General features: G+C 36.6%; 1 protein-coding gene across 1 annotated transcript in view; it reads left to right on the top strand.

Annotated features, from left to right (window-relative positions):
- Positions 1-21,814, top strand: part of CSRNP3 (cysteine and serine rich nuclear protein 3) — a 71,982-nt gene that overhangs the window by 35,346 nt on the left and 14,822 nt on the right. Inside the window, exon 2 of the mRNA XM_063077910.1 lies at positions 21,267-21,526. Coding sequence (XP_062933980.1) covers positions 21,267-21,526 — 260 coding nt within the window. The remainder of the gene's footprint in view (positions 1-21,266; positions 21,527-21,814) is intronic.

Here is a 21,814-nt window from a genome sequence, read left to right on the forward strand (position 1 = left end):
ACCTGAGATGCACAAAAAGCCTTCCCCACAGAATCAGCAGCACAGCAGCAATTTAACTCGACCACAGGGCTCAAGTGCTGGTTCCCACAGGAAGTTCCCCATTTTAGAAATAACCAAAGGACAATAAATTAGTTTCAGTGCAGAGTTTAAACGGTGGGGGTAGCTAATAATCCAACACAGAACTGAAAGAAAAAACAAAAACCCTGCAGATAAGAGACAAAGTCCTGATATGAACCAGTAGAGGTCTACCACGACCAAAGAACACCTATAAAACCTAGAAGGATTGGAAGCCCCTTGGGCTTCTGAGCCTGAGTGGCAGGTGGCCAAGGGCCTCAGCCACTCCCCCCGACATCCTCATCCAGCCCAGAAATGACCAGCAGGCCACCACCAGAACCCCCCTAGGCTCCCCTGCCGGAGTGGGGGAGGGTGCCATGGGCCTTGACCACGCCCTCCCCTCCTTTCCTTTTCCTCACACCTTATCCCCCTCCTCGTTTCTCCCTCTCCTCCAACTGCTCCACAACATCTTAGAATATAAAAAATAATAGTAATAATAAATTAATTAAAAGAAAAAAGAGATGAACAGTGTCTTCCATTGGCTCAAATGAACTTCCTTGCTCATATTAGCTGTGGCTAGTGATAAACGTAGGTAAGCAGACTGGTGACTTAACACAGAAGCCACTTACAAATTTCCTGGGTTATAGGGACTTAATATATATTTCCTGAGTGAATGAATAAATGTGAGTGCATGCATGCGTAAGTGGATGTGTGAATGAATGGGTAAATTAGTGTGTAGGTGAGGAATTCTTAGAAGGAATAAATCACATAGGAAGACGATATGTGTGTTTTTAGAGATCTGTGTATGAGGATAACTTTTCTAACTCTTGATAAGACATGTCTTGAGATGTTTTCCTAGTAATATTGATGTATTTGTGTTATTCTAATCCAGCCTCTTCCATTTAGTTCTCATAACCAACAGCATCAATGTGCAAGACAGAACAGGTGATCACTATCACCGTGCATGAGCTTGGCTTCGCTAGAACTAAATTAGCAAATCAAACTCATATACTTATCCGAAGCAGGTGTATCACAGTAAAAGTATATGTGTATTTGATATTCGTATATCTAAGTCACATGCATATTTCAATTCTAGCAAAACCTAATTTTAGCAAAAATTTGGATATGTTTTCCACTCATTTCAAAATTCCATCATGCTAAGGCTGCTACACTTATTATTTTAAAATATTTAGAATATTAAGTATTAATTTACTCATTAGCTAAAAATTCTTTGGGTTTTTACCAATACTGGAGCAGAGCACATAGATTTGGTTTATAACTGGTGGCTTGGGGCCATAGGCAGCCACTGGCAGTTTAGTTGGCTGCTGTGAAGACAACCAGCTGATGACCTGTTCACAATACACATGTAAAAGATGACATACTCAGTTCTGATCTAGGCCAGGTTTTGTTTGTTTTGTTTGTTTTCTGATGTTTTGGTGGTGGTGGTGGTTTTGAGGTAAAATGACCGATATGGTGGCATGAAATGTAACAGAAGGTATTGCTGCATCAAGGCAGTAGGCAAGTCACAGAGCTGTGATTCTAGGTTGATTCGACAAAGCTATAGCAGAATCTCATAAAATACCTTGGAATTAAAGGAACAAGCCTAAGTACCTAACAGGAGGGAAGAGCTAAACAAGACTAGGGCTGTTAGTAGGAAAGCTTTATTTCTAACAAAGAAATAGAACGTGCATCCAAAACCAAGAATGAGGCTACACCATGCTGTCCTGGGTCTTTATATAGAGATTTGGTGGAAACACTAATACCCAATGGGCGTGAGTTTGCCCTGAGATGGAGGAACAGATTAATCGTATGCCTGCCATTGCTAATAGAGATGGAGCTATTAATATATCTCCAGCCTCATTCTCATTGGCTCAGAATTAGGTAGGATTAGTACTTACAGCTGGTCATGATTGGGACAGGAAGGGAATGACACATTCATAACCATTATTGATTGATTTCTGCTCTTGAGCATACTTTATGGATTTCTATGAATAAGTACTAGTGCTTATGCTTAATGGAATTTTGAAAATGTAAAACATATGGTCATAAGTGCTATGGTATAAGACGACTCATTTATAGTAATGCCATTTTACGAATGTGTTAAACAATTTTATTGCCTTAAATTCAGAAAACTACAGTAGAAGTGTTTCTTAAAGTACAAAATGGACAATTTACAGTCTTTGTAAATCTTCTGTTTGTGATGTTCATTGTATAAAAGTTGGGAAGTGCAAAACACTGTAAAGAAACAGATTATTTTTTAAACCATAATCCTATCACCCCAAGACAACCAATATTAGCATTGTGGTGTATTGTCCCAGTATTTTAAAAAGCATTTTATTATATATTTGCAACATATTGTTAAATTTTTTCCTGATATGCCCTTTTTTTCACTGAACACTATATCAGGCATTTTCTAATAATGTTAAAACATCTGTAAAATCTGATTTATTGGCTACAAAAATATTTCCTTATATGTGTATAGAGAGAGAGTATGCCATTTTTCTCAACCATTTCTGATGTCAAGCATTTAGGTGGATTGCAATTTGTCACTGTTTTGCAAAACTTAACAATGAACATGTTTAGACATAACCATTTTCTAAATTTCTGATTATATCTTTAATACTGATTTCTAGAGTTAGAATTATTTATTTTTAAAAAAATGAAGATTTTTCTAAGGTTCTCAGTATACATTGAGGTTTTAGAAAATGCTTTCTAAAAATGTTATAATAATTAATTTGTCAATCAGAAGTATAGAAAAGTATCAATCTCTAGTCTTGCCATAACTGAAAATTATAATTTTTCATCATTTGCTAATTAGATGGGAGAAAACTGTACTGTGTTATTGTTTTGATTTTATTTGATTACTAGTGAAACTGAACAGTTTCTTATGTATTTTAAATAATTTGAATTCCTTTTTTTGGCAGCTTTCCATTCATGAGCTTTGCTCACCAACCATTAAAGAAATATCCCCAAAACAGAGAATAAGTACAGTCAGTTCTCATTATGATTCATGACAGTTATGTTCTATAGGTTGCAGTGAACACTGAATTAGCAAACACTGAGCCACTGCTGCTAAAGGAAATACAGGGTTAGTTTCCTGTGAGCTTCTCATCATAACATTTTCACCCCTCAGTCAACACATAACTTTGTTTTATTTGTTTCTGTTTGAAGATACCTTATTTAATATATATTGTTGATTGATTAACACTGAACTCGTGACCAAGAGCACTGTAACTCATGCCTGAACAAAGCTTATCTAACACATGGATTTTCTCCATTAGACACATCACAGCTGTCTTGCACTTGAGCACTATGCTCGGGGGCCTATATAAGCAGCAAAATAACCAGCAAAAAGTGCAGAGATGCAAGATATGGCACTATCCACAAAAAGAACACTTGTTTACAGTAGAAGAGCTAAAACAAGAAGGCAGAAGTCCCCCTGTTCAGCCTCAGCTGGGAACATGCACATGGGGCAATTCAAATTTTTCTCCATGGGGACCACAGGCCAGGTTAGAACCTCAGCTCTTTCTAAGGAGACTTTTCTGAGGCAGGGAAGTGTGAACAGCCTGAGACAAGAAGGTCCAGGTCTTTCTTGAGGCCTAGAAAAGTAAGATAGAGAAAAATCTGGATCTTTAAGTAGAAATAAGAAATTTCAGTAAAAGACATTGGGAAGAAAAAGAGAGCACCTGATAAAAAGGGATGAAGTATTGATACATGCTACTCTATGAAGGTATTTCAAAAAGTTCATGGAGGGCCGAGCCCGTGGCGCACTCAGGAGAGTGTGGCGCTGGGAGTGCAGCGACGCTCCTGCCGCGGGTTCGGATCCTATATAGGAATGGCCGGTGCACTCACTGGCTGAGTACCAGTCACGTAAAAGACAAAAAAAAAAAAAAAAAAAGTTCATGGAAAAATTTGTGTTCTTGGAAAGACATTCCATGCTCATGGATTAGAAGAATTAACATTGTAAAAATATCCATATCACCCAAAGTGATCTTCAGATTCAACGCATCCCCATCAAAAATACCAGAGACATTCTACACAGAAATAGAAAAAACAATTCTAACATTCATATGTAGCAGTGAAAGACACTGAATAGCCAAAGCAATCCTGTGCAAAAAATAAAATAAAATAAAGCCAGAGGCATTATGCTACCTGACTTCAAGTTACACTACAAAGCCATAGTATGGTATTGGCATCAAAACAGATATTTGGTACAGTGTAACAGAATAGAGGACCCAGAAATCAACCCACATACTTACAGCCAATCGATCTTTGACATAATCACCAAGAACATACATTGGGGAAAAGACTGCCTCTTCAATAAATGGTGCTGGAAAAACTGAATGTCCATATATAGAAGAATTCTGAAAGTGGATCCATACCTCTCACCGTATACCAAAATCAACTCAAAATGGATTACAAATTTATATATGAGATCTGAAACCTAAAACTCCTAGAAGAAAACATAGGGGAAACACTCCAGGAGGTAGTACTGTGTAAAGATTTTATGAATAAGACCCCGAAAGCACAGGCAACAAAGGAATAAATAAACAAATGAGATTATATCAAACTAAAAAGCTTCTGCATAGCAAAGAAAACGATTAACAGAGTGAAAAGACAACCTACAGAATGGGAGCAAATATTTGCGAACGATGCATCTGACAAGGGATTAATATCCAGAATACACAAGGAACTCAAACAACTTAACAGTAAAGAAACAAATAAACTGATTAAAAAATGAGCAAAGGATCTGCATAAGCATTTCTCAAAGGAAGATATACAAATGGCCAAGCAGACACATAAAAAAATGCTCGACATCCCTAAGCATCAGGGAAATGCAAATCAAAACCACATCAAGATGTCATCTCCCACCAGTTAGACTGGCTATTATCGAAAAAACAGAGAGTAACAAATGCTGGTGAGGATGCAGAGAAAGGGAAACCCTTCTACACTGTTTGTTGGACTGTAAATTAGTCCAGCCAATGGAAAAGAGTATTGAGGTTCCTCAGACAACTACAGATAGAACTGCCATATGATCCAGTAATCCCACTGCTGGGTATATACCCAAAGGAATGGAAATCAACACATTGAAGGGATACCTGCACTCCCATATTTATCGCAGCTCTATTTACAATAGCCAAAAGTTGGCTAAATGTCCATTGACAGAAAACTGGATAAGGAAAATGTAGGGTATATATATATATGCAGTGGAATACTACTCAGACACACAAAAAAGTGAAAATCTGCCATTCACAGCAATATGGATGAACTTGGAGAAAATCATGTTAAGTGAAATAAACCATGCAAGAAAGAGAAATACCACCTGTCCTCACTCATAAATGGGAGCTAAAAAAAAATAAGCAAACAAATTAAAAACGTGTGAAAGAATGATACAACAATCACAATAATACATTAATAATAATACATTGAACTTTCAGAAAGAGAGATCAGAACTGCTGTTAAGGTTACCAGAGGTGGGAAGTTGGGGGGGGGGGGTGGATAGCGAGAAATTGGCAAAGCGTCACAAAAAATGATTACATCGTGTAATGATAAATATAGTAACTATCCTGATTTGACCACCACATATTGTACAAAGGTATTGATATTCAACTCTGTATCCCTAAAATATGTGTAATCAATTATGTCTCAATTAAAAAAAAATGTATTCTTCCAATTCTGTTTTTCCACAAACTTTTTGAAGTACCCTCATATGTAGCAAACTTGAAAATATTACACTGAGAGATGCTAATCACAAAAGACCATGTATTGTATGATTCCACATATATGAAAAATCCAGAATATGTAAATCCATAGAGACAGAAAGTAGATTTGTGGTTGCTTTAGGGCTGGGGGAAGGCAGCATTGGGCAGGGACAGCTAAAAGGTGCAGGGTTTCCTTTTTGGGTAAAGAAAATGTTCTAAAATTGATTGCGGTGGCAGATGCACAATTTTCTAAATATATTAAAAGCCAGGTATTTGTACAATTTAAATAGGTGAATTGTAATGTATGTCAATTGTATCTCAATAAAGCTGCTTAAAAAGAGAGAGGAAAAAAAACCCAAATTTTTCACTATTCTCTAACATCTGTAAATGAGTATTCATTTAGGGTTACCAATAAATTCAGAGTCTGTGAATAATGAGGGTTAACTATATCTTCATATCTTAGTTGCCATCCCCAACTGCAAAGAAAGGGCAGAAGTGAAAATGGCAAAGTCCATATTCCGATACCTGAGGAGGAACAGCAGACAGGGAAATGGAACAAGCGACACTGTGAAGGCAAGCAGAGTGGAATGTGAGTCTCATTCACCAGGTTTCTGACCCTGAAGAGAACCACTCTGAGTCTCATTTCCTCCTCACAAAATCAGGATTAAAATATCCTTCTTAGACTAAATGTCTCATGTAGGTACATTTTGTCTCTCTTTTATAGCTACAACCCTAAGATTTAGCATAATTTCTGATATGTATGTCAATTACTTGTCAGATATGTATGTATGAGTTACTCAATGTCCATTATCTTTTTATAGCAAAAACGAATATGAAAACAAATAAACAAAAATGTATCTAAGCTTCATAATACTGTGCCTTTAAAGTACAAAGTAAAGCATTGTCATTGTAAAACCCTTATCATAAGGGACTAGTCACTACCAGTAAATAGTTAACATATTGATTGCTCTGTGTCAGGTACTCCACTGTGTTATATAAGTGATTTATGTGAATTCTAATTATATGAATGATTTATTGATTTCTTTATTTTTATTTAATAAATAATTATATAGTACTTACTATATCTAGGCATTGTTTAATGCTTTACAGATATTAATTTATTTAGTGTATATAAAAGCAATATGCAGTATTATTAAAACAATTTTATATATGAGGTGACTGAGGTATAAAACAATTAAGTAATTTGTTCAAGGTCACGCAGCAAGTAAATGGCAGACCCAGGACTTGAACTAAGTGCTTTGGCTCCAGAGTTCATGTTTATGACTTCTACTTCAAATAGCCGTAGGAGATTTCAGATAAGAAAACTTGGGTTAAGTAGCAGACCTAAGGTGGCAATGAACCTACTGGTGTGCCTGACTTCAGAGCCTGTGTCATTAGGATTTATAGTTCCAGGCCACTAGCAGTCTGGTAAAACAGCAGAGGCTTACAATGGTTTACTACTCGTGCTGCTTCTAACTGCTTCTAACACAGGCAACTTGCTCTCTCTATTTACTCAGCAATGCTGCTAGATTATCATAGTCTAATTCTAGAGTTTGCTTGGGTCTTGGGAGCAGGTGTTCGTGGGATACGAGAAGAAAGAGCATTAAACCATTCCAGAACTAAGAACGGGAGGCAGTACAGTGTTGAGATTAACAGCTTGAGTTATGGACTGACACTGCCTGCATTCACATCAGGCTGCTCTGCTGCCATCTGTAAGGTTTTGGTAAATTACTCCATCTCTCTGAACCTCAGTTTCATTTACAGAATTGGTATGGGGCTGCCTATTTAAACCATGATCATGTTGTTATGAAGATTCAGTGAATTAATACCTATAAAGCACTAAGAAGGTCTTCAGCACATCGTAAGCATACAAATAAAATATCACTAATAGAAGCAACACTTTAAAATTATCCAAGTTTGTCTTACAAAGTTCACCTCTTGTGTACCAGTAGGTTTCCAAACTTTTGTGGCCATACACCTCTATAGTTAAAATTTTTGAGCATGCATACCAATATCCTTATTTTATGTGTGAGTATAAATAGTGGAAATGTATTGTTGCAGTGATGACTGCATGCAATTTTAAACTAGACTACGACAATGGCCTAGCCTTACCTCTTTTCCCAGTACCCCTGAGCTGCTCTGGGGCACCCCTGATTGTCAGCACTGAGACCTCCCATCCCTGCGGAGTTCTTTATTCAAAGCTATTTATCACCTCCTCCAGTCTTTCTCAATTCCAGCCACTTACCAAAGACAAGGGGGTAACTTCTGTTGAAGGAAATTAATTAAATTCATTCCCATCTAAGAACAATAATAGTCCCTTAAGTCTCCCAAGATTATTCACATACTCAAAAAATGTCCTGTGTTATCCCTACTGAGTCCTTAATCAAAGGCCAAGAGTCTGGGGTTCAAGGCAGGGTCTGCCTTAAATTAATTCTGCTTCTCATTTTTTTCTCTTTGCCAACACTAAAGTCCAAGGGACCCTTTGGTGAGGGAATAGGACTGTGGCAGGGGTCAGAGAAAAAAAAAATTTGCTCATGTAAGTCACTTAAAAATTGAATTTAGAGACATTGAAGATTGTGTACATGAGAGGAAAAGTCAGATGAACTGTTAGAGAATGTTGAGCACCAGGGTTTGGAATTTTAGTTTGCTCCAGATGATAAAGGAAACATGGACATCATTGAGAAGTGATGCTCTTTAAAGATAAAAAGAGGTTGAGTCCTGTTTTTAAAAATACAATTTAGTCATTTTTGTGCTCAAATTTTTTTTCCCCCTCCTATCCTAAGGAACATAAATTCCTAAAATGCAGAAAGAAAAGAAACCTCTTTATACCTTCCTGTCTCCTTTTATACAGTCCAAGTCTGAGGTTACATTTGGCTTTGGAAAAAATATTTCTTGTAAAAAATAGCCCATATGTCATGAGAATAGCATAGATAAAAGGCAATCATAGCTCCTTTGGGACTGTTTCTATGCATCCAGTAGTATCCAAGAACATTTATGTATATATATTCCCCTATGTACCTCATAGATACGATAGCAGAACTATCAAAGAGCTTTCACTCCTTGGAGCTGCCAAAATCATTACAAAGATCTTTGTACTGATTCTCTCCTTTGGCAAGATTGCAAAGGGAAATATGTGTGAGCTATGAGAAAACCTAGAAAAAAAAAACAGGAAGGTACTTCAAAAAGTTTGTGGAAAAACAGAATTAAAAGATAATACAAATCTTTCCATGTACTTTTTGAAGTACCCTTGTACTTCACAGGAATAAACACTTCATTTAACATTCTTTAGGAAACCCTTTAGTTGGTAGACTCTTTGCAGGGAAAGATTGTTTCTTTAGGTGTTTTGAATATTGCTTTTACATACTACTTGATAGTTATAACATATGTGCTTGTGAAATTATCATTTTGCAAGAATTACAGTATTTAATAAAAGTAGAAGTGGTATTGAGGTCATATATTTTTACGTGAGATGCTAGCTTTGGAAATTAAAGCAAATATCATTAATTTGATTTAGAAAGAAAAATACACTTTAGGAAAAGTTTTGTTCCTTTTTAATTTTCTGGGAAATCTAAAAATTATTATGCATATTCTTTATCATATGAATAATATTTTAAAGTACCTTATTCTTCAAGTTTGCTCTGTGCTGTATTCTATCATCTAGAAAACGTGATTAATATTGTTAATTGGAGTTACATGCACAAAAAAGAAAAAGAGAAAGAGAGAGAATTATAGAGATGATTTTATCCTTCTGTGAGTATTTTAGAGTATTCTTTAATTACATAAAACTGCTAGATGATGCAATGTGAAGTAAATTACAGAATTTTAACCTATAGACCCCATTCATTCATTCAACAAATATATATTGAGTATCTACTGTATGCCACATGCTGTTCTAGGTGCTTGGGATCTATGAATCCATGAACAAAATAAATATAAGTCCTGTTGGGAAACACTCCTCCATGGGTTTATTGCACTCCTACATGTCTTTCTGAGGATACCAAGAATGCACTGCCCTGATCCCTTTTTATTTACATGGACCATTTTCAGTGTTGTGTTTGTAGCAAGCAACCTTGAGGGATGAGGTAATGACTTCACTGGGACAAAGAACAGGCTTGCATACTGCTTGCTATAAACCTGTGGGTTCCCAAACTCATTATGCCTTTGGTGCAGTGCAAACCTACTGTGTGTATAGCATCTATTTGGCCCCTCCACATTGCTCCCATAGAATTGGGAAGGGATGGGGGCAAGCAGTACCAACAGAAACATGACGATCATGCTGCTTGCTGTGCTGTGAGTAGTAAAGCATTTTGTTTTTGACCCGGGAGTCTCATGTCTTTTGCCCCTATCTGTGAATCATTTACAGGATAACTTTTTAGTTTTAGAGTGAAATTAGTCCCAGACAGGACAAATTCCTGCCCCCATTCAATTTATATTCCAGACCCTATTGTTTCAGTTCTATCATGTTTAAGTATTTCAATAAAAATTTTAAATCTTCTTTGCTTATTTCTGTTCCTTGTCTCAAGACCTGATCAACTAGGCCTGTTACTAATGTCTCATCACCACTACCACTAAGAAAAGAAAAAGTCTCTGTCTTAGATCATGCTTGTATGTTATAGAATTTAGTAAGAAATTAATAAATCTTAAGCAATATATATATTTTTAACAGTATAGTCACTGCTCTAAGGCACAGATGACAAGTTAAATACTAAGAGGCAAAATCATTTTGTATATCCATCACTAATGGACTGCTAAAGGCAGGAACTTCAGTCATGTTTTCGCTGGAGGTCAATACCAATTAGTGATACATTATCAGCAGGATTTCTCTTTCAAAATCATTTCATAACATTCAGGTAACTCTTCCACCTACTGGCAACTTGCTTTTTAGAGATTGGTTTACAAGGTCATTACTGGTGGATTTTTTTTCAAGATTTATTTTGGTGCCAGGGTTGGATTGTTATGTTAGATCTGATATATAAAACATAGCATATTTCAAATGGTTTCTAGTGCAACAGTTATGTGTGCCCTCAAGCCATGAGGGTGAGGTGTCTTCTCTTCAATACATAATTTTTTGAAAAGTTTCCCAGGAAAATAGGGAAAGCAACAAGAAATTAGTGATGAAGAAAGACATGTTGACCATGAGGCTTCAGGTAAAACTTTTGAATGTCACTTTATCACTTTAAGATTAAGGAAAAAATATTTAGGAGATATAAGTGTTTACTTATTTAACCCATTATTTAGTTATTCATTAATTTAATTTAAACAAATACTTCGGTGAGTCCTAGTGGCCGTCAGTGTTCTCTATCCTGAGGGTTCCACAGTAAGATGTAGTCCTGCTCCCCTGAATAGTGGAGGAGAGAGACATACATACTTTTATTTTTGTTATCAGTATGAAGGCAGTGATGCTTTGGAAATGTGTAGAAAGAGCACTTACCACATCCTAGGGGTTCCACGGAAGTCTTCCTGGAGTTGACATTTGAGCTGAATCTCAATTTTATTTTTCTAGTAAATACTCAGTGGTTATTCAATGCCAGATATTGTGCTCAAGCAATTCCTTTAATTCACAGTTTCAAAAGGGTTAAAACAGACACTGACCTAGTCCATTTGAGTTGCTAAAACAAAATCCCATAGAGTGGGTAGCTTATAAACAACAGAAGTTTATTTCTCACCATTCTGGAGGTCAGGAAGTCCCAGATCAAGGTGCTAGAAGATTTGGTGTCTGGTGAGGACCTGTTCCTCACAGACAATGCCTTCCTGCTGTGTCCTCACATGGTGGAAGGGGCAAGCATCTCTCGGGGATCTCCTTTATAAAGGCACTACTTCCACTCATGAGGGTGCCACCCCCATAACCTAATCACCTCTCAAAGCCCCCCCTCTCCTAACACTATCACCTTAGGGGTTAAAATTTCAGCATATAAATTTTGGAGGGACACAAACATTCAGACCATAGCAGACACTGAGGGGATTATGAAAACTGGAAGCATATGCCCAATCAAAGCATGAGATACGCTTACAGAAAAATCATAGGTAAAGGTTTTCGTTCTGTTTTTGATGTTTGCAACCCTGCCAAATCATTCATTAACAGTCAGGAAACAGAGGGTACCCCAGAAACCCCAGCTGCCCCTCCCCCAGCTGCCCTTCCAACCTCTCCTTTAATCTCAATTCTGCAGCCCTTGATCTCTTTTTCAAATTTAGACGTTATGACATATGGAGCCAGTAAAACAGCATTGATTAATTTCCTCCTTTTATGTTTTTTAATGATTTAGATTTTTATTTGAGATAAATATAGTAAAGGCTTTTTTAGACCTAACAATAATAACAATTAAAAAAAAAAATCATGCTTCCAGATTTCATTCTTTCTGGCAAAGTTCAAAGCTCAAGTGTATGGTCTTTGACCTAATCTTGCTCTCCAGAATAATTTACAAGAAATCTTAGAAGAGTTTTGCTGCTCTTATGGCTGTTGAGGATTAGTTGTGTTTTGCTTTTTTGTTGTTGTTTTTAAATGGATTTCTGACCTGGATTATCATGATATATTAGGCTTGACAGGGCTATATTGTACAGCCAGATGAAATACGGTTTGGGAAGTCATTGAGCAGGTGGAAAATGCTATTTAATTCTTCTAACAGGAAGGCTCATGGTGGTATTGAAAAAATGTAAAAAGCAACAAAACAGGCTAGTGGAGCTGAAGAATAGCAAATGTCTCCTTCTGTCATTGTGTGAAAATGCCTCATGCGGCTTTATGTTGCATTGAGATATTCCATGTCCCCAAAATATTTCTCCGGTGGTGGTAATGAATTGCATTGCCCTCTTGGTTGTAAGAGCGCGGGTATTCTGCTGAGGAGCCATATGGTTCTCATTTATTTTAATGTGTCTTTGACATCAGGAGAATTGCTGAGACAGCAGAGGAAAGTGCTTACTCCTTGGACTGCTGCCAGAACTGTGATTATTTATGTTTAGTAACAACTACCTTTTTTCCCAGTAAGAAACAGTATGGTCTTAAGATGTTATCCATGTTGGGATTTTTAATAAAACCACAGTATAGGTTTATATAGTTTGGAAATTACTGTTACTTTAGTGGCAGTGAAATTTGTTTCTTAAGCATGAAGTTTTAGTATTTAATTGCACATTTGAGAGATTAAGGAAGCAAACTGGGAAATGGGTGGTACTTATTTTCTCGGTAATAATAAAGAAACACTTTTTATTTGGATTAACAGCATCACCAAGATAGGACTCTGCATATGTAATGTTTTCCATCTGTGATTCATAATTTCATTACAAAGGTAATTACAATTAATTTATAATAATTTACAAAGGTAATTATTTCTTATAATATTCCTGTGAGGTAAATAAACACAATTCTGAAAATATTAATGGAGAAAATGAGAAATACAGATGCTTATTAATATAATTTCTATAATGGATCTTAGCAAGTATTAGAATTCACATTTTTAATTGATTACATTATTTGACAGTTTATTATTTACCACCTTTCTGGATAGGAAAATATTTTCTCTAATTCATTAGCAATATGACATGCTTACAATAAAGAAGCATCCTTTAAAAATGAGAAGACAAGTACTTCCACAATATGTGTTCTATATGTAAATGTTAGTTAGCATTGGCTCTGTGGAAATCTTCAAGAGTCCCTAGAAAATTTTAATGTATTCAAAAGAAAAATAGATAGTGTAAAAAGAGAAAAAAGCTAGTAACATTGATCAAAATTTTGTAAAATGGTTCCCAACAGTAATAAAGTCAGGTGGCTAGCTGACTATATGGAACAGAGGAAAAAGTATTCCCAACTTCCAGTCTGCTTTGGGCAGAGCTGAGCAGAATGCAATACCTAGATTTAGCAAAACACTTTAATATTATATTGTGCTTCAGATATTTTACTCAAGGATTTTAATGCATGAACTTTATTTAAGTGACATGTCATGTAAGGACAAAATTAAACCGGAAGGAATGCCAAAATTCATGATAATTAGTAATATAAATTTGGCGAATTGATGCAAAAGCAAGAGCATATATCTAAATTAGAATAAAAATCAGTAGATCACACAGTTAATGGCACAATTTTAATCTACAGGTTAATCTAAGCCTGTTTGAGTTTAACAATTTGCCATCCCAATGTTAATTGCATTTTAATGCTAGAGCAATCTTCAGTCACACCACGTTTTTGATGGGATGTGAATTCTATGTAAGGGGGAGGGTCAGTGCTAAGTCAATTATATATAAAGATTAGATATAAAGGAAAACAGATTCTTTTTCATAAAATTTTTGCTCTCTTAGTTTCAAGTCTATAGCTTTAAACTGTATTATTTGTTGCTGTTGTCCTAACAAGCATGAGGACAAAATTACACTTTTTTTTTATTACTCATAAGAAATGGGGGAGAGGAGGAAGAGGAGGGAGCATCTTTAATAAATAGGAAAGTGTGTATGAAAGATAGCAGTTCTGCAGAGTGATCACTTTTTGTGAGTTAACCATTTTAATTATTTATGCCATCAATGCTGAGAGATCGAAGTTTACATTTAATTTTTATATGGAATTTACATCAAAATCTTGGGCAATAAACTTTATTTTTTTCCAAGCTGAGAATTTCAAATAGATGATTACTCTTTTGAACCACCCCCATAAAGTCAAACTCAGCTTGCAGAGTGCTGAGCAGCCTGGGCTGTGCCTGTCATGTGAGACTGGGAAGAGAGCGAGTTCCCTCCATGTAGATCCCTCACTTGCTTGTGTGGATATAGCCGACAGACTGAATGAATGATGATGTGACATGCATGTTCATGATGCAAAATAAAGCTTTAGTCATCCAGCCTCAAGGATCATTTTTTTATATTATTTTTGTTCTTGCTATTTTGTTGTTATTGTTTAAATGCATGTGCAATATTTGTACATATCTTGATAGAATGATTGATAATTCACATAGGTCTATATATGAGAGGGTTTTTTGGGTTTTGTTTTGGGTTTTTTTGTTTTTTTTTTTTGTAAACTAGCAATTTAAACAAAAGGTCTCATCTTGAATTATCTCACTCAGAGGCTGCAAGGCACAAAGACATTATTAGTTTTGAAGGTACTCCATTGTGAATATTTTCAACTTAGTATTAGGTTGGAAAATAATTATGGCTAAAGAGATAAACTGCCTAATCCTGTCTATGAATTATAAATCCAGTCCTTCTCTACTGAAGGACTAAAATCAGAATGGTTTCAGTTCTTATGTGTGTTTATCATAATTTATACAGTCTAATCTACTTGCTGCTTTCTTAGTTCATGTATTGGTCGGTTGGTCTGAGATAGGGAAGAGCAGCATTTAGAGACTGAGTAGAGAGATGCACTGCAATTTTAAAAGCATTTAGAGCTATCATTCATAATATAAAGAACCAAATATATCAGTAAGAAATAGACTTCCTTCACTTAAACGATGTGTCACTGCCCTAAATACTTTACTTGAGCAAAATAACTTGAAAGAGATGACTGGAGTAAGTATATTCAGGAAACTTGAGATGTGACTCAAAGGAATAAAAGGGGTCAGTTAGAACAAGGAAAAATTGTTTTTGATACAAGCCAGACTTTATTTGCAAAGGAGTTACTACTAGATTTCTTGGTTGCCAGACCCATTTTCACTCCTTACTTGTGATTAAGATTTGTAATCATGTGATGACACCCTGATTGAGAGAGACCAACTTTGACAATCGTGTCAAGTTGAAGAAATAAGAGCATATGATCACAGGAAATTTGCAAAAGTATTTGTAAAAGTTTAGTTAATCTTAACTTTAACCATCAGAAATTGACTTACTATACAGTATGTTATACTAATTTTTATACAAAATAGTTTCTAATGAAACTGGGTTTTCTGCTTGTAAGCTAAGCTTCCTGGCTTGATAACTGATTCAGTCTTGCTTTGTCCTTCAAAGGGTAAGAAACAACATGCACACTTTTAGAGCCCCTGATTAATTTGATCTGTATGATTTCAAAACACAAATTTTTATTGCCCAGGATTTACCAAGAAAAACAAGTTAATTTCAGCAGTCTCACTTTGCTTCTACCAAATTTCCCCCAAATAAGTAAAAATTAAACTCAAAATATAGACTTAGAAATCATCTGGCATTTTTCTTTTTAGGATAGTGCATAGGAGGGAAGTGTGTTATTGATTTCAGACCCAAATGTTAGAATTAATATTTTTCCACAATTCTCCCCTTATTTAACATGAAACTGGACCATGAATTTTCAACCACCATATGCCAACTTTAGTGCCAAAATACATAACTCTGTTTACTGTTTTCTGCCTTCCCAGCTATAGTAGGGCTTTGCTGATAGTTGTTGACACTAAAGAGGACAAGTGTGTGTAGAGAAGGATGACCGGCTCACTGCTCAAGCATTCACTCCAGAATGATGGTGGAATTGGTGGTCCCGAACCTGGGCTTCATTTTTGTAGGCCCAGATATGTGATTGTTTGTGTTCATGCCAAGATCCTCAAGTTCAGGTGGAATGACACACAATAATGTTATTCGCAAATGGCTGAAGTATAAATCAGAAAGTAAATTTGATTATTTTCATCAAGAAATAAAATTCACAAGTTAGCCAGATAATCTTGTAGACTTGAAGATGTCTTCCAACCAAATAAACAGGTTGGTTTATGAAGGTGGAAATGGACCAAAGTCATTTGAATTTTCTTAGAGCCTCATGTGATTCAACTGTGATATCTTGATATATTCCTCCCTGTGTGGGATAAAATATTCAGAATATTTGTCTCATCAGAGCACTTGTTTTTCTGGATAGTACTGGAAACAGACTGTCCAATTCTTAGTTTTTGGTTTCTATTTTTAATACATTATGTTTCTGAATTTGTTCTTTATATAATTTATAGTACAGATTATTTTATTTACCTATATCTTTACCCTGGCATTGTTTGTTAGTCAGTTTTCCAATGCTTTTCTCCATTAATTTTCAAAGCATTTTTTAGGATGGATAGCCTCTACAGACAGCTAATATCAGTCTCTCTGTGCTTTTTATTTCTTTAATTAACAAAGATCAATATTATTTCTATAATATGTGATCATTTTACAGTAATACCAGCATTGGCCTGGTGTGATGGCCATAATGCTGTTCTCAAGAGCTGTGTTCTGGGTGGTATATACAGAACTGTTGCATTTAGACACTTTTGCTTTGGGGTGGTCCAGTGGTTGCAATAAAAGAAAAGGAGCTAAAAAAATTAAAAATTAAAAAATGTTTAGAAAAGAAAAGGAGCTGAAAGACACTAAAAAATTGGTATCGAGTATGAAAACAGACTAATTATTTTTCAAAGCAGCAATGAAAACCACATTCTCCTTTCTCTTTTTCTTGCCCTTGACCTTGTAGTAGGAAAGGTAGCACTGAACTCTGTAGAGACACAAAGTAGGTTCAATTATTCTGCAAAGGGCACAAATTATTATGTAGTTATATCAGGAAGGTTTCAGATTTCCTAAGGCAGATGTGTCTTTCCCAGGCTCAAAGAACATAGACTCTTTTTTTATGACTTCATTTTGTGATGTTAGTCAAATTGGGGCCTGGAGGCAGCAGAAAGCCCATAATGGCCCCTTTTTTCTGTGCAAATTCATTCTAGTGCTCTAATTCAATCGAAGAGAGACATGGGTGGCTCCTAAGTTCAGGAAAGCCACACTTACAATGTCCCCCATAAGGCTGATCTTATATAATTTCAAAGCCTTCCTTTTAAATATATTCCATGGGCTTTTGGATCATTGTTTTCAGTGCAGTTTATAATAGGTAAATGCTAAAAGAAGCATAAGCACGTTTGAACTATAAACCCTGGCAGATAGAAGGAAGCATTATTCCTAGCTTGCTTTGACAACGTTATCACTGCCAAGGGCCCCCACTCTGCCAGTCTTGTCCTCACAGCCTTAGAAAATCAGCTCTAAACTCTGGCTTTTGGGGAAAGTATAATTTGGCTTTTTCGAAAAGGTGATGCAATAGATTCATCCAGAAGGGTGAAGAATTCTTCCTATAATCTAAAAATACAGGTACAGACCTAATTAAATTATTAAAAAGAAAGTTTGTTTAGAGTGCCATGAATTGTCTAAAGTGAAAGTAATAAAATTATCAGAGGTATTTATAAAAATTGTTTTAAATGGATACATGAAAACCTTTTTTCTTATCTGTAAATTTATGGCCTTGAAAGACAGTGTCATAAGGGCATCATTTTTATGATATCAAGTGTGAAAAAGATTGAAGGTTATCACCGAAACCAGAGGCTCTAACCTGCTGTAAGATGGTGACAGATGAGGTTCTCAGATCTGGTAGTAGATTACTGGGCAAATTGTTGAATTTTCCTTTCTATGGTGATCCTTGTATATTTTAACAAATTCTTTCTCTGTTTTGAGATGATTTAAACATACAGTTATGAAGGAGATCAGAGCATTTAAATCAAAGTTGAAAACTGTCTCTGCTTCCAAGAGTACAAATATGTTGCAATGAACATATACATAAGTAAATGAAAAAAATACTCACGTGTTTGAAAGCATTTGCTTTCTGGCAATCTCTTTTGGAGAATTAAAACAGTAGAGAAGAGAGAAAGTTTAGAGAGCTGAAGTTTTGTTCTAACATCCTAATTCTACTCTCTAACCTTCTGATTCTGTCCCTTCCATCGGAGTTTCTAATCACTGAAATGGAAGCTCCACATGGACAGGAATCACCATCTGGTTTTTTCACTGATGTATTCCAGCCATCCAGCAAGTGCCTGACACATTGTAGGCCCTCAATTTATATTTATTTAATAGATGAATTCCAAAAATGAGGTTACTCATAGCAGCCTCTATATTTGGCTTGAATGTTTTATGGGGTGAAAATGAGACAAAGGAACTTGAACTACCTTGAAAGAAGATTCTTGTGTAAATCCAAAGTGAGTTGGCCAGTTAGCTCAGTTGGTTAGAACACAGCCTTGTTAACATCAAGGTCAAGGATTTGGATCCCCATACTGGAGAGCTGCCAAAAAAAAAAAAAAAAAAGGTGAACGACATGATATTGTAGTCACTTTTCTTTCATTGCTTATACAGCCTTCCAAATCGAAATCATCTTTGAAGTCCACAGCAGTTAACATCTACCAGAAGGAGCATGATTCAAGGACTAAGCCTTGTTCACCTCTCTTTGTATAGCCTCAGCTCTCTGCTGTGACATGGTGATAAAAAACCTGGGCTCTGTGATAACGAATCCCAGTTTCACCAGTAGTTATATGACCTTGATCATGTTATTTAACCTTTGGTGACTTAGTCCTCTAAAAATGTAAACACAAGTAATATCAATGCAGGGAGTTGTAAGGATAAAATGAGATAAAACATGTAAAGTTCTTTGCCTAGTATAGCATGTGGGAAGTACTCCACACGTGTTAATTTCCATTATTTTGCTGTCAAAGGATGTCTTCTCAGCTTATTGTTTCTTTATCTGTTTTTCTACTTGAGCATGTGTATTAGTTTCCTAGGGCTTCCATAAAAAACTACCAAAAACTGGGTGGCTTAGAACAACAGAAACTTCTTTTCTCACAGTTCTGGAGTTTAGAAGACCGAAAATCAAGGTGTTGGCAGGGCCATGCTTCTTAGAAACCTGTAGGGAAGTATATTTTCTTGCATATTCTAGCTTCTGGTGGCCACAGACATTCCTTGGCTTGTGGCTGCTAAATCCCAATCTCTGCATTTGGGTCTCTCTTCACATCGTCTTCCTCCTATGTGTGTCTCTGTCCAAATTTTACCTTTTTACAAGAACACCAGTCATATTGGATTAGGGCCTACACTAATGACCTCATTTTAGCTTGATTATCTCTGTAAAGACCCTATTTCCTAAAGAGATTACATTCTTAGATACTGGGGGTAAGGACTTCAACATATTGGCAGGGAGGGGAGAGGGAGGATTATAATTCAACCTACAATAGCATGATTCTATTTCTTTCCCAACTAAGTGTGCCTTTCCACCAGACTGTGAGCTCTTAGGTTTAATTTTAACTCTGCCACTAACGTTTTTTTTCTTTTTTAAATTATGAATAATTTGCCACTAACTATCTACATCAAACAAAATCACTCAAATTCTCCAAGCCTGGACTACTTCACTATAAAATGAAAGGACTGGGCCAGATGATATCTCCTATGTGTTCTAACTCCAAAAGGTCATGTTTATAGTATGTGGCTCTCTTTTCCTCAACTACCTTGATGCTCTGTGCATCTTGATGTCCTTGTAATTCATAATAAAGCTTCTGACCATCACCACAAAAAAAAACTATGTAAAGGAATGGATATGTTAATTAGCTTGATTTAGAAATTCCACAATATATACATATATCAAAACATCTTGTTGTACACATAAATATATATAATTTTTGTCAATTAAAATAATAATAGAAAAAAGGTTCTGATATATCTCATTGCATTTTCAATTGTCTCAATTTATGCTTGGATTAAAATCCCACTTTGTTTGCTCTTTAATGGGGATACTGGTTTTTACCAAACAATTCTTTGTTAGATTTAAATTGTTAAAATATTTAAATAATGCCAGTGAGCCTTTTCCATGTATTTTTATTGCTTTTTGGAATTTTCTAAAATTCATAATTATTAGACTTTTTTTATGCCAAGTACCTACCATATAGGAATAAAATCTAAGAAATGAGTGTTGGGAAAATAGGATAATTTAATCAGAACCCTTCACCTTAGGCATGGTTGGGGGTGGTGAGCGCATTCTTTGTAAGTTTGGGTGGGGGGGTGGAGTTAGTGTGCCTGAGCAGCGCTACCACCCTGGCTGGTGTGTGCCTTGGGGTCCATCACGTGTGGCCATGCTCTCCAACCTATGACTTCTAAGGACCTGATTGCTGGTTACCTAGCTCATAGACCTGCGTGTGAGGGTTCTGGGGACCCAGCCTGGCACGTGAGGGGTCTGGGGACCCAGCCTGGCACGTGAGGGGTCTGGGGACCCAGCCTGGCATGTGAGGGGTCTGGAGACCCAGCATGGTAAGTGAGGGGCCTGGGGACCCAGCCTGGCATGTGAAGGGTTAGTGTGGCACTCAGTCTGTGAACGAGCTTGAGGAGTTTGTGAGCTCCAGACCCAGCCCTAGCTGGACAATTGGCGTTGTCGGCAGGATTACGGGCAGGAAAAAGAGCATGACAATGAGTGTTTGTATTATGTGTCTTTTCTGATTATAGTATGATACATTTGTGTGAAAATCATCAAACCAAAACTCGAGACATTAGGGAGAGTGAGAATTAAATTCTGACACTAATTCCTGACTACTGGCAACTTTACTCAAACTGCTCGGACTACTGTTATAGAAGTGCTTAAGAAGTCTACTCTGCCACTGGAAGAAAATTTTAAAAAGAAAAGAAAAAGGACTCTTTGTCGACTCTGGGATATAACATTTTTAGGGCCCCCTGGCCAAAAGAGGTTGACCACAAATAGATTCAAGATCATCAAGTGGTGTTTTCTTGGTCTCATCTGAAAACTGCTGCCCTGGGCGTTCACTGCATTGTTTATTTCTCTTTCAGCTTCCTCCATTCTCAAAAGGGAGAAGCGGCTGAGGACAAAGAATGTGCATTTCAGCTGTGTCACCGTGTACTACTTCACCCGGAGGCAAGGCTTCACGAGCGTGCCCAGTCAGGGGGGCAGCACGCTGGGCATGTCCAGCCGCCACAACAGCGTGCGCCAGTACACGCTGGGCGAGTTTGCCAGGGAGCAGGAGCGGCTGCACCGCGAGATGCTGAGAGAGCACCTCAGGGAGGAAAAGCTCAACTCGTTAAAACTGAAGGTAAAAACGTAAAAACTCATTTTTTTGCCAAACCCCATGTTCTTACCGCAATTTGATTGAGTTAACCATTTTCGTGCTTGCATTCACAAACCAAACTGGGCATTTCATATAGCAGAGGCTTTTTTTTTTAATCAAAAGGGTGTAGTTTTTTCCACTGAAATCAATGTAGGAAACTTACCTGACATCATTTGTTCATTCATTCCATAGATTTTTACTACTGAGCATTGTTAGATCATACACCCTGCGTTTGGGCCATGGCTAGTGGATGTCCAAAAACACAGGTAGTCC

The sequence above is a fragment of the Cynocephalus volans genome, chromosome 1 (assembly GCF_027409185.1).
Source record: "Cynocephalus volans isolate mCynVol1 chromosome 1, mCynVol1.pri, whole genome shotgun sequence".
Taxonomy (NCBI): domain Eukaryota; kingdom Metazoa; phylum Chordata; class Mammalia; order Dermoptera; family Cynocephalidae; genus Cynocephalus; species Cynocephalus volans.